Below are 17,716 nucleotides of genomic sequence, written 5' to 3' on the forward strand. Positions count from 1 at the left end.
GATGAAGGCAAATCACTTATTAGCTGTGTGCCTCAGTTCCTCTCTGCAAAAGAGGGATAGTAATGCTTCCCTACCTAACATGAGGCTGAAAGGCAATAGTAATTCAATGTTTGTGAAGCTCTCAGATGCTACAAGTGCCACAGAAAACCAATACACTTTATCACAAAAAGCCTGCTGTTTCAGTAATATGCTCATCAGCTAGAGAAAGCACAATTCTCTATTTTTTAAAAATATATGTGCTTTTGATGTTAGGTTATTGTTCAAGGTTTTGTTCAGATTACATATTCTCTTGTTTTATAACTGCTACCATTTTTATTATAGCTATCTACTTGTACGTTCTGAAACAGAGAGAAAGGGGAATCAAGGAGGACGAAAAATTAAAAGCCTTTCTAATTTCTATTTTTCAACAGTGTTTCCAAGAACACGTGTGATCATAATTTCCTTAAGTTTGATGGGAACTACACACATGCATCCTAAGGAAAACATATTCCGAAGACAATAAAGCCACCTCCAAAGCTATGAAGTATGAAATATGTCCAAGAACTTTGCAAAACCCAATAGAGTTCATGTTTGCCTGCAGCAGGTCCTTTCTGATGGTATTTATTGTTAAAAAATCAAATCCAGTAGTCAAAGCCTGAGCCTGCAGCAGGGCAAAAGTAATGTGATTGGCATTTATCCACTACCAAATGCATAATATGCAAAATGCACTTACAGTATATGGATTCAATATACTATATTTACTTTTCTTAAAAGATTTTAATTTTCACAATGTTGAACACCTGTGTTATTACTACATTGAAGTAACTAACTCGTTCTAATGCGGGGATTTGGGCTGTCATAAAAAGATACAATAGACTTCTTTATGGTCAGAACAGAATGTGTTTTCTACACTCATTCCCCCTTGGAAACAAAACACACAATATTTCATCAACATATACGTCCTCAGAAATTTAGCATGTAATTTGGGGGGCAGAAGGAGTGCAAAGATATTTCTTCTCAATTTTAAATATTAGAAAGTTGGCTTGGCATATATTCATGACTTCACTATTGCCACATAATGTGATCATCCCAAACTCACGGCAATAAACTTTCCTACCACAATGTACCACCCTGTGTTGTCTAAGTATACTGGACTAAGCCTTCTATTTGCATTCATGGTAATAAGATAATTTTGATTAACTTAGTAATTAATAATGAAGTGTTTTGTTTTAGTTTCACTTTTCCTGGAAACTTGGTAAACAGAAAAAACACAACTAAAGTTCTGAGGATTGGTGTAATTAAGAAAAGGACATAGTGAGGATACATATATAGTCATTTTTAGACAAATCCACAGGATAGATATAATGAAAAATAAAGGTATGTGCCGAAAATTCTATTTTCATTACGTGCCCACACACAATATATGACATATCCTTAAATTATAGGCTTTTGCAGGGGTCCTGAAGTTAGTTTCTGGAGTATTCCTAGGAATCTCTCACACAATAATGGAGCTGTGAAGGTGGCTTTTATTTTATTTATTTATTTATTTATTTTGAGTATTCTAATTCTGTATGTACATATAAATCCCATTACAAAGGATTAACAAACCACATCCCCACTGATGCAAATTTCAATTCTATGTTAAACCCAATTTCTACCTAAATTTCTTTATAGGTTCAGATGTGTTATGTGATAGTATATGAAAACTTATCACAGAGGGACTTTGGCTGGGAGCAAAAATGACAAGGAACATTAACAATATTCACAAAATTAAGTAGAAAAAAAGCCAAAAGCACTGGATTTTTTTTTCCTGAGGAACTCAGTTGTTCTTGATATTGAGAAACACAGCCCCCTGTTTACAGTACACCTCTACCCCAATATAACGCGGTCCTCGGGAAACAAAAAATCTCACCGTGTTATAGGTGAGACCGCGTTATATCGAACTTGCTTTGGCCCTCCCTGTTCCTTGTTCCCTGACCGCCCTCTCCAGAGACCCCCGACCCTAATCACCCTGCTACCCAACCCCTCTGCTCCCTGTCCTCTGACTGCTCCGACCCCTATCCACACCCCCAACCCCCTGCAGGCACTCACCGGCAGCGGCGGGAAGCGGAGCAGCCCGGCCCCAGCCTGCTCCACTCCGCCACCTCCCAGCCACGGCGCTCTGCTTCCCACTGTCGATGAGTGCGGGGAGGTTGGGAAAAGGACGCCCCCCAACACTCACCTGCGGCGGGAAGCGGAGCGACGCGGCTGGGAGGTGGCAGAGTGGAGCTGGCTGGGGCCGGGCTGCTCCGCTTCCGCTGCTGACGGTGAGTATGGAGGTGATCCATTCCCACAAGCCCCCTCCCCCAAACGACACGGCTGGGGCCGGGGCGAGGGAAGCAGAGCGGGCTGCTCCTGGCCCCCCGCTAATCCCCAGGGCCACTCTGGGACTGCAGGGCCCCCAAAAGTGCCCCCCCACAGCTCCTCCCTCCCAGACCGGGGGTGGGGGGGAGAGCCCCTGCCCGCCCCGAGGCCCTCTGCCCCTTAGCCAACCCCTCGGGCCCGGCCTGGCCCGGCACCCTTAACACGCTGCTCAGAGCAGCGTTTCAGAACTTTACCGCCTTGTATGCGAACCCGCGTTATATCGGGTCGCGTTATATTGGGGTAGCGGTGTATTAAGTTTAGAAATGGGTCATTTCTCCAAGAGAAGGCAAAACGGGTCAACATAATCTTCTGACATGAAGAACGGAGCCATTTCTCCCACTTGGCATGGGATACTCTGAAGAGTTATCAATCTGATGAGCCAGTGAGATGTGGACTACTGAGTACAGCAATGAAAGGGAACATGCATTGATGATGCAAGTGATTATACACTTCAACTCATTCCAATCATAAATGTACTGACTGCACATATTTTTAAAAACTAAATAAACCTGAAATAGTTTACTTCTAAAAATATACTTTTTAATTCAAACAACCCTGAAGCCACTACTGCATTATTTCACTCTATTTTAAAACTGATATCTAAAAATAGCCGCCCCCCACCCCAGTACTAGTTATTATAGCTCTTTATTTCAAAAGGATAACAACACTGTATTACAGAAGATGATCCCAAATCTCTAGGGGTCTATTCTGATGTGCCACATATAACTTTTATTAGTATTGAGGATAATTAGACATGTATACTGAAGGGAAAGGGATCTCAAAATATTTAAGATTTTCACTGGGTTTGCTGCTGCAAAGTGTCATAGAAATGATTCAGATTAAGAAAGACAGCAAGTTATCTGAATTGCTGGATAAAGTTGTCAAAATTTGCATTATGCATCTGTATATGCTGTATATTATAAATATAAAACAAGACCATATTTTATGTCAGTATTTGGTGATGTGCAAACTACTCATACTTCAGTTAATAGTGTCACCAGAAACCTTCAATTAAATAAATTAATAATACAGCCTTAGGCTGCATTGGTAATATATCAGATGCATGATATTGTCAGATATCTCAAGTTGTATACAGTACATCGCAAGTATAATATTTTCAGATATCTTGAGTTTTATACATGAATAAACTGTAACAGCTGGATTAATAAAGAATAAAACAATCACAACATTGGCTGTGATGGTATTACCATACCTTTAAGAAAAGCAAAAAAGAGACTTCCTTCTAAATAACAACTAAATGCTCAGTGTCTAACATATTGCTGCAAGCTATAATGGTTATAACTGTTAATCCAATACACCTTTTATACAAACCCATAAACACATGAGTGGAAAAATAGCACAGATGTTCATCTCTAATGCAATTTCCATTCAATTTCCTAAGTGCGGTCCCTGTGTGCAAACTAGCTTAACGTTATGTTTAGCTTGCAAATTCTTTTAATAAATAATGAGTGCAATAAAACTGGTAGATCAATGGCAAGCTGAGAAATCATAAAAAAAGCCTTTTGTGTTCAGGTTGTTGCCGATTTCAAACTTTAATCCAGAGACCAATCAATATTACTTTTTCTTTTTAACCCATCACATAAATAGCAGATAGACTAAATGTAGCTTAAATGCTGCTACCAGATATCAGCTGCCAGAAACTTGATAAGATCATCAGACACAACTGAAACTGAACATTTTAGACCTTAACATACACACTACATTATAACAAGCAGACTTGTTTAAAAATCATTGTACGACAATAAAATTGGTGCTACTCTTTTGTTTTGGCTCTTTGTACTTTTGGGGGTGGGGGTGCAGTATTTATAACTGAATCAAGAAGGCTCTGACAATACACTAACAAGCAAAACAGGCTTAACAGGTCAAAATAATGTACAGCCACAGGAAATGTAATCTCCCTAAGATTGCTTGTGACAGTAAACTTTTTATATATATGAACACACATACATATAGAAAAAAAGGCAACCTACCTATGCCACCAAGGACGAGAGAAATGCATGTGAATATAAGTTTCATTAGGATTGGTATCTTGGAACATTTCAGGGCAGGCTACAAAGTGCGCTACTTAATAAGTATCAATGTTTCTAATTCACAGGTTGTAGAATGAGAGAAAAAATACCTATTACCAAGTCAATTTGGATAACCATGCTTTACCAATAGGGAATCAAGATCAAAAGTGCACTGCCCCAAGGGACAGTTCTAATATCAAGCAGGATAAATCTAAATCACTGAGAATCATTACATACTAGTGTACTTGTTGTACTTGGTAATTCATGTTTAATCGTAACATATAAAAATCTTGCCTTAATTTACACTGAAAGAAAAATGTCATAGTACTACAATATCTCTAATGTACTTTTCAAAACAATCTAAGGAATCTCAAATTGTGAATGTTATCATCATATAAATTGCCATTTGTACATTTGATTGTTTTTTCTTGTTGCTATTACAGTTTTTTATTATTTTTAGAGTACTCCAGATAAAGATATGTTAAAAATTGTGCTTTTTGTACTATCTCCGTTTACATAATAAGTTTTATTAAGCTGAAGAATAATCACACAAAGAACTCTGCCAAAAAAGGGAAGCGAGGGTGCCTGTCAGGATTCTATTGATTAGACAAATATTTTAGATTTAAAGGTGTACATCTTTGTTCATAACTTCAAATAATTTAAAAATTATACTAATGCAAGAATATGCAGAGCAAAGAATAAAGGTCCTGAGTTCTGTGGAAGAAAGATCAGGCCCAAAATTATTTATGGTACTTTCTGAGAAGAAACACATGTACATGCCAATTCTTTCCTTGATATGTAACAGACTTATCACTTGCAGAAAGGAAATCAAATGAAGGTTTTAGCATTAGGACCCAATTCTGAAAACAAAGGCTCATATACTAGCAATATCTATAAATAAGTTCTTACTCATCCCTTGTTCTGGCAAACTTGCACTGATCTCAATGCGAGGTTCACCTGAGCAAAATCCAAATATGGACTTTAAGACTAGGCCTCAACATCTTCTAATGTGGGCACTGACAAACTGTTCTGACATAATTAGAATTCCAATTTGTAAAATTTGTTCAACCAGGATTTAACACTGACAGAATTCCCTAGCAAAAGTATTCATACAATTGTTATAAAATATTTAAAAATAAACAATGATCTCTCATTCCAAAGCTATACAATAAGCAGTACAATTCCGATATAAGGATTTTTTGCTCTGGGCCTCAACTGTCCTGGAGTTCACTATCAGCTTACCATTTAAAAAGCGCACACGTACCCAAGAGCAGCCTATACAGAGTATAATTTCATGAAGTTAGAGCTGGTCACTTCTGACTTTGTAAGTTTAATGCTACACCACACATTGATATATTGGATAAATAAAGGTACATGTAACAATGTTAAAGTGTCAGGTTATTTGCATATACTGCATATTTCTATTACATACTGTTTCCTTTATCAAACTGGAACTGCTGTAGCAAGAATGCTAAGAAGGCAAACATAAATCTACATCTGTAACAGCTGATTTTTCCCACTTATCCTCAAAAGACTTAATGAAAGGAAAGTAACAAGTTTTTTAAATATATACAGTTGTACATGATTAGTCATTTATAAAAATAAAATGTTAACATAAAAGAGATGGAAATGATAAAGTTGACAGAGATTAGATTGATGCATCTCACAGGGTTCACAACAAATCACAAGATATTCATTTACCTATTAGAGAGAAAACAAGGAATGCCATTAAAAAATAACATAACAATACTATAATTGTGTTTAATGTAGTTGGGAAGATCAATTACAGTGTAATAACAAGGACCTTTTATGCTTTACATAAGCTTTTTTAGAATTTAAAATAGTCAGTGAAAGTCAGAATTCTCCAACCTATTTTATGATCTGTGATCCATGAGCTCTACTCCAAAATAGTGGATACCTGACTATGTGGATCACAAAAAAAAAAAACTGATCAACAACTTTTGTAATATTTTCAGCAATAAATGGTGAAGTAATAATGGAAGCACAAAAGACAAGCTGCTTCCTCTCCTGCATCAAACAAATGTTAAACCTAGATGCGTTAAATCCAAAAGAAATACATTACTGAGAATTAAAAAACTAACTCCATCCTCTAATCAATTTGGACACAATTATATTCTATTTATAGTGACACTTTCAATGTGTCCCAATCTTATATTATTAATTTTGGTCATTCTTGTTACAATGAAATATTAATATTGAGAAAATGGTCACACTATTAAAAAGCTATGCTACATTTAGATTTTAATATTGATTTCTAACATTTTACAATAATTAATCATTCAGGATGAATTTATAAATGTTTAACTTTGTATTACAGGGTGATCTGGAGATTAATATTTTCCCCAGATTAATCCTTTGATTAAGTTTATATCTTTGCCCTGTTCCAAAAAGACAATTTAGTTATTCTAACAGAACTGAAAAAAGGGGATACCGCCACTTTAAAAGCTTCAATCTCTTTGACATTGCTGGCAGTGTATGGGAACATTAATGCATCTGTCATGATAACAAGCTAAGAATAACATCTAGACATCAAACCGAGCAGAGAATCCATCTGAAGTGATTCATTCAGATCTGTCTCATTGATTTATTAAACACAGGGCAACATCTGCAGCCTCACAGAGCCGCCTGGCAAAATTAATGCAAGATCAATTCAAATGGAAAAAAGTGCAAAAGAGATAAATCAAAACACAATTTGCATGCAGTTCCACAATCAGGCTTATTGGGTGCAAATGCTCTATTTCTTTCCCAAAGCAAATGAGTTTAAATGTTGTTTTATCTTTTTAGAATTGTGTGATTTGAAGTGACAGTGAAGAGTTCTGCAGGTTGAGATGGTGAAAAGGGAAAAGGAAAAGAAATGCTTGCAAAGACCTTTTGAATATGCAACAAGAATATCATTAATACCTAATTGTTTTGCTTTTTTGTCTTTGCTCCAGAACACAGTATTTTCAATTTGAAGAAGTTACACTAGAAAATTTAAATAAATGTAGACAGGAAAACTATTAAATGTTCATCTTTTGGAAAAAGCCAATTATGCTACAGATGGAAAGCTCTACTGCTATCAGAAAAGTAAAGAATTTTGATTGTGGTTTCTTCATATTAGATTTGCCTATGAGAAGCATTTTTACAAAAGCCAAAGATTTTGAGATGAATAAAATAACTTCAGAAGGCCAAAGATGTTCATCTTAGTTATTTTTCGAAAGGTATCAGTAATTTCCTTTTAAAAATGGAAAAAAAATCTCTTTCTGCATCCCGACAACGTCCACTACACTAGCAAGAACCCTCAATAAAATGTTGTAAGTAAATCTCCCCGTCCACAAAAGAAAAAACAGAAAATTGATTATTTTAATTTTAATATAACATCACCTCCTAAACTAACAAGTTTTTGGCAAGTATGAATTAACACTAAATATTTACTTAGGCAAAGGCAAAGTAGTTTATGGAAGCGTAAGTGTACATTTAAAATCAATATACACATGGACGCTCTGTGCAGTGGCACATGACTGGATTGTTTTAATTATAATCTTGACATCATTCTTCTAATAAAAGACAGAGCATTGTTGACTATGGGGCTGCTTTTAATAGACAACATGACTAGACCCTCATTATGCCATGAAATAAAATGTCTGCATTTACTGCATAGATTCATTTCTGAAGTCTTTAATTGTTTGTGAACAAACCAAAGTAATACAAAATATTAGCTTAACAAAATAGTTTAAATTTGTCACAGAAAATAAGCCATGTGTTGCTCTGCAGTTCCCTTTACCTGAAAACACTTTCTCATGTGAAATATTTTACTATATGTTCACCAGATAATCCAGAGCAATACTACCACAACAGTCTACAGCATTCATCTAATACAAATGCCCAGAAGAATCTTATCAAAAATATTCTATTGGTTGGGTATGAATCATACATATGCAATTGTGATTTTAAGGGTCTATTATACATTGTTGTACAACTGTTCTTAATGTAGTTGTATATTAAGTTGTTATAACGCAACCACATTATATAGCTTTTGCTTTTAAATCTTAGAATAAACTTTATAATGCTACAATTAATTAATTGGTGGTCTGATTTGAGTAATCTTCCAAAATATCATAAATTATTTCTTAATTAGGCTTTGTAAAAAGATTCACTCATTCTTGAAGTTGCTACTTACAATGAACTAACTTATGAAAAAGTTTTATTTCATGGTTCCTAAAAATAAATTATAACGATGGATAATTAGACCTAAGGCTAAGAACATTGTTTATGGGGATGTGTGTACAACATTATATTTATACCACACAAAAAAACTCACTTTGGTGTTAAGGAGGAAAAATCCCCAACCAAAACTTTCACTTGTAGATGCATTTCTCTATAATTCTTAAGAGCTCTGTAGACAAGTTCAATTAAGAAAATATTGTGTCAGAGAGAAGGAGTGAGAAAAAAAGTTAAATATGTCCATTCTTTGATTAATCTACACTGCCGTGTTTTTCATTCTAATGCAAAAGCGCAAAATGCTAAGCTGGAAACAAGTTGTTGTTTGTTTTTAAAAAAATCAAACTAATATAGAAAGAGAAAAAAATCAACTATGAGATATCTAATTACTTTTCCAGCGATTCTCGAGCCCGCCTCAGCATTTGAACATGATTTTAAATACAATCTGCTATAAAATTGTTTTTATAACTCAGAGGATAAGGAAGGAATGTACAACATTTTGGAATTGCAAGATAAAATGCTTAAGTAATGTGGTAGAACAACACATCTTCAAAGATTTTATTCTAACTTTTCACTGATATCACAGTCTTTTCCTGATTTTACTTCCCAGGTATAGGAATACAACTATTTTACACTGTATGACAAAATGAACTTTAAAATGTATTATGTAATTCATAGAATGTGCACAGTAGTGTCCAGGATATGTTACATTTAGTAAGAGACAAGAGAATTCCATTACGTATGACAATTTATCTATTATCATCAGACATGAAGTATACTGGGCTGGTCAATAAATAATTTGATTGGCAAACTAAGTGTCAGGTTAAGCATTTCAAATTATCATGATACAATACAATTAATATTCCTAAGCTGCAGGCATTCAACTTTAAGATAATTCATTTGAAAAAAGTTTGTTTCTCATGTACTCATAATCGCTATTACGCACTACATGTGTAGATCTGAATGCAAAACATATTGATAGTAGTGAGTTTATTTCCAGATATTGGTACTTTCAAAAGAAGAAAAGAATACTGCGTATAAACAGCGAGATAGTCAGTGGTGACATTAAATGTGAAACTTATCTTCAAAAATATCTTGGTAGCCGTTATCCCTAAACAGATGAAGATAAATTTCATTTCCGTAATTAGGTAAAAGGGCCTTATACACATGGCACATAAGCTTTTTCCTGTATAATCTTTTAAACTGAGAGTTGCTTTTGCCCTTGGACAGGTATGTGCTTTATTTCAGTCCTGTTGGTCTCTCTCTCCAATGCCCTAGCCATATTTTTCTGACTGCATCTCTTGGCTCTTCTGGCTGCATCTTTCAAACCCTCCTACAGCATCTCTCAGCTCCTATTTTCTCATTTAGAGCTCCTCTGCCCTTGCCTCTCTTTGCATATCTTATCCCCTCTCCCAGCCATGTGATTTTGGTGAAGAACAAATTGAAATAAACACTTATTTCAATATTTTGTGCCATTTTTGGTCAATTTGCACATATCTTCATGTCATGTGTATAATGGGGCTGTATCATCCACGCAGTTGTGTGCAATTACTTATTTCCACTAATCAACTTGGTTGTTTTGTGTGCATTGCTCAAAAATGTGGTTCTGAGATCAACTTGCCAGTCAAATTTCAGAAACATGTTATTTTAATATTAGTTTGGGCACCAAAATTTTGTGAATATTTTGCAAAAAGCCAAAGATATTTTAAGTGCTAGGTATGCTAAGGGTACCTTATAGAATTTTGTTCCCATCTTTTTCAAATACAGTAGTCACAAACCTTGCTTATACATCAAAACTTTGATGTGGCAGTAGTTGTGATGTCACAGGGTAGTATGACTTGTTGAAATAAATGGGCAGCAGGAGAAACTGAAAGTGAGCAAGAAAAAGAATACAGTTCATGTGGACACAGGCAGGAATGGAATTAAAGTAGCTCTGAAATGTCATCTTTATCACTGAGAACAAAACATAACAGGAGGAGAAAAAAATTGCCATAAGAATCAGAAGTCTAAACCTGCTCTTACTTAAGCCAATGGCAATGGAAGCAGGATCAGACCCCAAATAAGTGCAATAAGACTTTTAATTTCATCGTGTACATGCATTTACTTAAAACATGAAACCATCATATAGCAGAGTCTAAGTGGTAAGAACTAACCACCTGATTTCTAATATAGAAAGTTAACTTTTCCCTGCTGTAAGTCATGGCAGGCCTAAACAATGTACTTGTAAACAGCATATGCAAAGATAACGTTTCTTGTTAAGATAGAAAGATGAGTCCGAGTTTTTTCCTCAGAAATTGCTGAATGTTTAACTATTAGATGTCATCTAGTGTTCGCTCTCTTATAATTTACCCTTTCTTACTATATATTTCTATTAAGCCCTGAGAGTTTTTTGTTTATGAGATCATTATCATTTCTAAAGCAAGAACTATGAGGTCACAAACAAGGATTCTGACCCCCCATGTATGAAGAACCCAGCAGGGATCTTCCATGAATACAATCAGCTTTGGGTTTAGTCATTTAAGCACAACAGGACAAGGGCTATAACAACAGTAAAACCTCTTTGATTAAATAATGTACCATTATTCCAGAGTTATACTAAGCAACAGTTTGTCTGTAAACTACCCATACTCCTCAGGCACACATAGCACATGTTCTTTGGCTATCGTTATTTCTTTTGCAAGACTTATGACTACTGTATCACAAGTTATGTTCACAACCCAGACACCTAGAGATCATAATTTCCAGTGAGAGAAAAAATATACAGCTAAGAACTTAAAGCAAAAAGTACTGAGTTCCTTTTTACATAGTCATTTGAAAGATTATCTAGATACTATATTTGCGAAAAAGTGAATAATTATTTCAATAATTAGCCAAGTTCATGCTTAGTGCAGTTACCTGGTACACAGATTTAATAAACCTTAGCAAGAAAGTTCAACAGTTTAAGAATTTTGTGTAATCACCTACACTAAATCACTCCTCTTTCTCTAGAACAGATTTCATACAATTTATTGCCTCCTTTACACCATCTAACTCTGCTATGGTCCCTTCTGGCAGCGAGCATCATAAACTGTATTGCATGCTCCCACTGCTTCTGTAGTTAGAGACAGTGATTTAAGGTGGCCATACCGTACGGTCCAGAAAACTTGTCTAACAGTTAGCCAAAGTGAAGGGAGCATCCTCTGAACACTGCCTCATTCGCAACCTGACTATTCGTGCCAACGTGGGGTTTCCGTTTCTAAAGCACTGCTTAGTTTTGGCGCATCCTGCATCTCGACCCTCCCTCAAAGAGACCATCACAGGGTAAGAGGCAGTTTGCACGTTATCAACAGACCGTCCGGTATAGTCGTGCAGCGGAGCCCCACAATTAGGGTGGACTTCTAGGCGCTCATCTTCCCTAACGCGGAACCTGCAGGGCTGTAGGCACCTTGCAAGGCGCGCTAGGAAGCGCTCAGAGGCCTGGAGGGGACGCAGCGGGCTCGGGAGAGCTCGGTAGCGGACTCTTTGCTCTGTTTACAGAGAAGAGCCTCCGGGCTGGCCTGGCACGAGCAGCTCGGGAGCACTCTCACCACCCACCCCAGGCTTGGGACTCCCGCGGAAACAAAGTTTTCCTGACGCGTGACTGTGCTCAGGGCTCCGGCTGCCTGAGGAGCGCAAGGTGCCTGGGCACCCACCCACCCGCACCCTGGAGGAGGCTGAGCACACGCCCTTGCCACCAGTGGGCAGCCAGTAAGGAGAGGCGCCGAGCCGGGCCGTGAGGAGTGACAGCGAAGTTTGCCGCTCACCTGGCGTTGGTGCAGTCGTTGTACAAAGTTTCGAAGTCTTTCCTGGTGATGAGCTTGCAGCGGTTCACGCCGGGCTGGATGGCGCCCAGCCCCCGCAGGATGCGGACCTGTTCCACCGTGCACACCACGGGCGATATATCCAGCCGCTTCAGCTTGGTGTAGACCGTGTGCAGCCCCCCCACCAGGTGCTTGAGGAAGAGATCAAAGACCTGCGGCAGGCAGATCAGCTCCTGCCCCTCCACCAGGAAAGAAGCCACCTTCACCCCGTGCAGATCAACCATCTTACACTCGTTGCTGCCACCCCCTCCGCCGCCTCCCGTGCCCGCACCGCCGCCGCTGGAGGCCAGGAAACTGTTGACCAGGCTGTTGGTGAGTCTGGGGGACTCGGAGGGGCTGGAGGAATAGAGGGGGTCTGCCCGGAACAAGCTCCCCGGGCCCCCCACGCTGCCGCTGCTGCTGCCGCTGCTGGAAGTTGCCGAGATGACGGGAGGCGCGGAGGAGACAGCCATGGTCACTCTCTGCGGCGGCTCAGCCCCGCGCTCCCTGCCACGCTCACTCTCCCCAACTGTTTGCAGTACGACCCAAAACAGAGTCTCCCACTCACTCGCTCGCTCGCGCACGCAGCAGCCGCTCGCTCAGAGCCCTCCCCACCTCCACCGGGGCGGGGGGGAAGAGTGACAGCCCCCTCCAGCCAATGCGCCTGGCCCTCAGCAAGCGTGGCCCCGGTTAGTGGCTGCTTGCAGAGGGGAGCTGGGGCTGCTGCCGCTGGAGGAGGAGGTGGCTGCTGGTGTTGCTGCTGCTCGGGAGGGGGAGTGGCGTGGAGCCCTGCCTCCACCTTTTGCCCGCCCCCGCCGCCTCCTCTGACCAAAGTGACCATCTGCCAGCCCGCCTCTTGCCTTCGGCCACCTGGGGCTGCAGCAGCCTTTTCACTTCTCGCCACCCTAGGGTTGTCACCTGTCCATGTTTGCCCAGGACCTGCTCTTCTATGCAGTTAGCAGTAGCTGTCCGGGGATGTCTGCCAGGGTGCTCAGTATACACTGCCAGCTGCCCAGTTCTGTGGGCTCAGGACCATCCTGCGTGCTCCGTTTGTTTGAGGTTTCTTTGTACCTCAGAGGCGGCAACCTTAGCACATGGGTGCATGTGTTCCCCCTCACACTTTCCTCCCCTTTCTCCTCTCCGAGTTTGTAGTGGGCTGACGGACCCCCTGCTTCCTCTGCCTGCCCACTAACCCCCCGCCCCTTGTGGTTCACTGCTCCCATCTAGCACAGACCCCTCCCCCTTGCAGTAAGCTGTCCCCCTTTTCTCACATGCCCCCTTTCCCTTTGTGGGTCATGTGGCCGTAGGGTGACCAGACGTCCCAATATTAGGAGCTTTGTCTTATATATACAATTATACCGTCACCCACCCACCCCCGGAAAAAAAAGTGTCCTGATTTTTCACACTTGCTATTTGGTCACCCTATGTGGCCCCTCCCATCTTACATGCCCCCTCTGTAATTCCCTCTCTCCCACATTTTGTTGCTAGGCAGGCCATTTGTCCGATTTTAAGCCGGACAGTCTTGTTTTTCTAAGGTTTGTCCCTGTCCAGCACTAATATAAAACCAGACATGGTTTAGACCAGTATCATTCTGGACACATGGAGGATGCCATTTTGCAGAGTGTACTGCTCTGCTCTCAGCAGCTTGACTTCACATGTACACCAGAGGGGGCGGGATGGGTGCTTTGCAAAATGGCGTCCTCCATGTGAGTACCCTGGCAGGGGCAGGGTCACACAGGTGGGGGCGGGCCACACTATTCCAGAAGTCCCATATTCTGTGGATGCATGAGTGGCCACCCTTTTTGTTGCCTACCTCCCTTGCCCTGCCCGCCCCTTCCCTTTACTGTTTGTTGCCTCCTGCCCCTGCCTCGTCTACCATCTCTCCTTGCTGTTTGTTGCTGCCTGCCTCCCTTCACCCGGCCCCACTTGTCTTGTGCACCTGCATATTCTTGTGCACCTGTGATTCCCCTCTTTTCGATACCCCATTCACTGCATTCTCACCCACACTTATATACACCCACCTAAACTCCCAGTGCAGCTGGAGTAACCTCCTACACTGCTTGTTGTAGTCCTCCCATCCTTTAGGTTTGCCTACACCCTCCACCTCCTCCCCCATGCAGCCTAGTGCAGAGGAGTGGCTAGCTTCCATTCTCTCTCCAACCACCCTTTCATTATTTACATGTCCCCATTTGGTGGCTGTTCCACCACCTGTCCTCAATGGTGGCCCTCAATCTGGGCAGAGACTGAGGGAAGGTTCCCTGGCCAACATTGTTGCCCCACCTCAGCTTTTCTGTCCCATCCGCCACCACAGCTATCACCAATACCTCTGCCAACATCACTGGTGTGGGAGCAGAAGGCACAGGAAGGGACTCTGTTGCCAAAAGCACCACCATCAATGAAGCCCCCTCAGTCAGCAAGAAGGGCAGGGCAACAAAAAGGGCAAGAGCCCAGCACAAAAGGTTCCTTCTGCAGCAGCGGCTGCTACTGCCACGGTCCACCACCCTCCTGCTGTCCCTTCCACCAGCTCTAGAGGCACCCAATCTTCAGCCCCCAGGCATATGCCCAGGTGGCTGCAGACCCACCTGCTGTGGCCCATCCAACCATTACTACTGCTACTGCTGCCACTGCTTCCTCCTTTTCCATTTACAGTAGTTGGGGAACCTTCCCCACCCTGACCAGGAGGCCAAGTGTCTACCACCTCCTGGTAGCCACTTCCCCCCACAGTGAAAACTATGTGCTGGTGTTGGCATGGGTGCAGGGCCGGTGCAAGGATATTTTGCCCTAGGTGAAACTTCCACCTTGCACCCCTCCCCCCAAATAAATCACATACATTATACACAATACACGGTCACAGAGTAACATGTTATAATTTAGAATTTATGTTTCCGCGCTTTAAGTTTAGCAAATTTAGAAACAAGTTCCTCCAAGTATCAGAGGGGAAGCTGTGTTAGTCTGGATCTGTAAAAAGCAACAGAGAGTCCTGTGGCACCTTTAAGACTAACAGATGTATTGAAGCATAAGCTTCCGTGGGTGAATGCCCACTTCGTCGGATGCATGTAATGGAAATTTCCAGGGGCAGGTATAAATATGCTGGCAAGAATCAGTCTGGAGATAACGAGGACCCTCACCCTCCCTGATTGAACTCACCTCGTTATCTCCAGACTGATTCTTGTCAGCATATTTATACCTGCCCCTGAAAATTTCCATTACATGCATCCGACAAAGTGGGCATTCACCCACGAAAGCTTATGCTCCAATACATCTGTTAGTCTTAAAGGTGCCACAGGACTCTCTGTTGCTTTTTAAAGTTCCTCCAAGTCAATGCTGTGAGCAATGTCATGTTCCAGGGCTGTCCAGAGGATTCAGGGGGTCTGGGGCAAAGCAATTTCGGGGGCCCCTTCCATAAAAAAAAGTTGCAATACTATAGTAACATGTATTTGGAAATGTAAAAAATAACTAGTGAAATACATTCAAAAATTAATTTGTAATAATTTGAAAATACACTAAATACATTATTTAAAAACATTAAAAGCTATAATGATAAGTATACATTTGCAATTACATAATGGGCTGTTGCTGGGTGATGGTGATGGTTGGTACCAATGGGCTGTCGCTGCCTGGGGGTGTTGCTGCTGTTGCCCAGGGCTGGGTGCGGAGCTGGGCTCTGGGTTCGGGGGTGCCCGGCTCACAGGGGCTGGGCCCGGAGCTGGGGGTCAGGCTGTGGGGAGGATGGGGTCAGGGGGGTTCCGGCTCAAAGGGGCTGGGCTCAGAGCTGGGAGTCAGGGCTGTGGGGGGGATGGGGTTGGGGAGGTGCCCGGCCCCGGACCCCTACCATGCTGCTTACCCCCTCTCCCAGGAGCCTGCGACATACTCATGGGGCAGGGGGAGCCTCCAACATACTTGTGGAGATCCCCTGCGGGGCCCGGGGCCTGGGGCAAATTGCCCCACTTGCCCCATCTTCCCCAGGCGGCCCTGAACTCAGATACCAGGCATGACAGAGGCTGGAGCAGGGAGAGGGGGGCACTGGGGCAGCTCAGCTCTGCAGGCTGCGGTCCTCTCCAGCTGCCCACGTACAAGGAGAGCAGGAGCAGGGACCAGCCAAGTACCAAGGGGCAGGAGCACAGGTGCCTGAGGCCGAGCTGTGGGGAAGCGCTTACCTTGCCCAAGGCACGGGCGTCAGGGTCCTCTTTCTTCCTCCGCTCCACCAGACCGCCACCCGAGGCTCTTTTCTTCTCCATGCCCCCCGCTGGGGCTGACCGTGGAGGCTGAGCCAGGAGGCAGCCGCCCCTTTCCTCCAGAAGCCCTGCTGTCGGGCCCGTCGCCGGGCTCCTGCCACGTGCGCTAAGCAGAGCTGTGGAGCTCTGCCCAGCCACCGGCGCCCCCGCCAGCAATAAGAAGAATCGCATGGGATGGAGCGGCCGCTGTGCTGTGAGGGAGAGGGAGTCTGAGCCGCCGGCAGGCAGCCCAGGGGTTCCCCTGTGTCAGCTCGCCGCCGGCAGCCCAGGGGTTCCCCTGGGTCAGCATGCCACCAGCAACCCCGGGGTTCCCCTGTGTCAGCGCACTGCCGGCAGCCCAGTGGTGGTGGTGGTAAAACACAGCAGAGATCCCAATCTCATCCCTTTCTCTCCCACTTCTAATGTTGCTGCTACCTCTGGACTTGTGAGTGTTCCTGTTGGCATATGCTGATGACATAGAATAATATGACTGGAAGGGACCTCAAGAGGTCATCTAGTCCAGTGTCCTGCACTCATGGCAGGACTAAGTATTATCTAGACCATCCCAGACAGCTGTTTGTCTAACCTGCTTTTAAAAATCTCCAGTGATGGAGATTCCACAACTTCCCTAGGCAATTTATTCCAGTGCTTAACTATCCTGACAGTTAGGAAGTTTTCCCTAATGTCCAACCTAAACCTCCCTTGCTGCTCCTCATGATCCAGGACCAGGGTACATGGCATGAGTGGAGGCAAGAGCTCTGGCCAAAGAACCTCCAAGCAGAAACTTCAAAGAGAAACTGCAGAGCTACAATTCATTTGCAAACTTAACACCATCAATTTGGGCTTGAATAGGGACTGGGAGTGGGAGTGGCTGGCAATTTTCCCTCTCCTGGTATTGACACCTCCTCATCAATTATTGGGAGTGGACCACATCCACCCTGACTGAATTGGCGTTCAACACTGGTTCTCCACTTGTAAGGTCACTCCCTTCTCTTCATGTGCCAATATATATTTATGCCTGTATCTGTAATTTTCACTCCATGCATCTGAA

At 42.4% G+C, this 17,716-nt stretch overlaps 1 protein-coding gene across 14 annotated transcripts in view; it reads right to left on the reverse strand.

The window, feature by feature from the left end:
- The window catches only part of DACH2 (dachshund family transcription factor 2), a 493,803-nt gene extending 480,228 nt beyond the window's left edge, over positions 1 to 13,575 (reverse strand). For 3 of the 14 annotated variants that reach the window (XM_024103747.3, XM_042853320.2, XM_024103745.3), the window contains exon 1: positions 12,416 to 13,570. In XM_024103747.3, coding sequence (XP_023959515.1) covers positions 12,416 to 12,924 — 509 coding nt within the window. In that variant the 5' untranslated portion in view covers positions 12,925 to 13,570. Of the gene's footprint in view, positions 1 to 10,411; positions 10,501 to 12,415 lie in introns of all 14 variants that reach the window. The other 11 variants (XM_065557228.1, XM_042853319.2, XM_008166521.4 and 8 more) reach the window with 9 other exon arrangements.
- Between the last annotated feature and the right edge of the window lie 4,141 nt (positions 13,576 to 17,716).

This window comes from Chrysemys picta, chromosome 9 (genome assembly GCF_011386835.1).
Source record: "Chrysemys picta bellii isolate R12L10 chromosome 9, ASM1138683v2, whole genome shotgun sequence".
In the NCBI taxonomy this organism is placed as follows: Eukaryota; Metazoa; Chordata; order Testudines; family Emydidae; genus Chrysemys; species Chrysemys picta.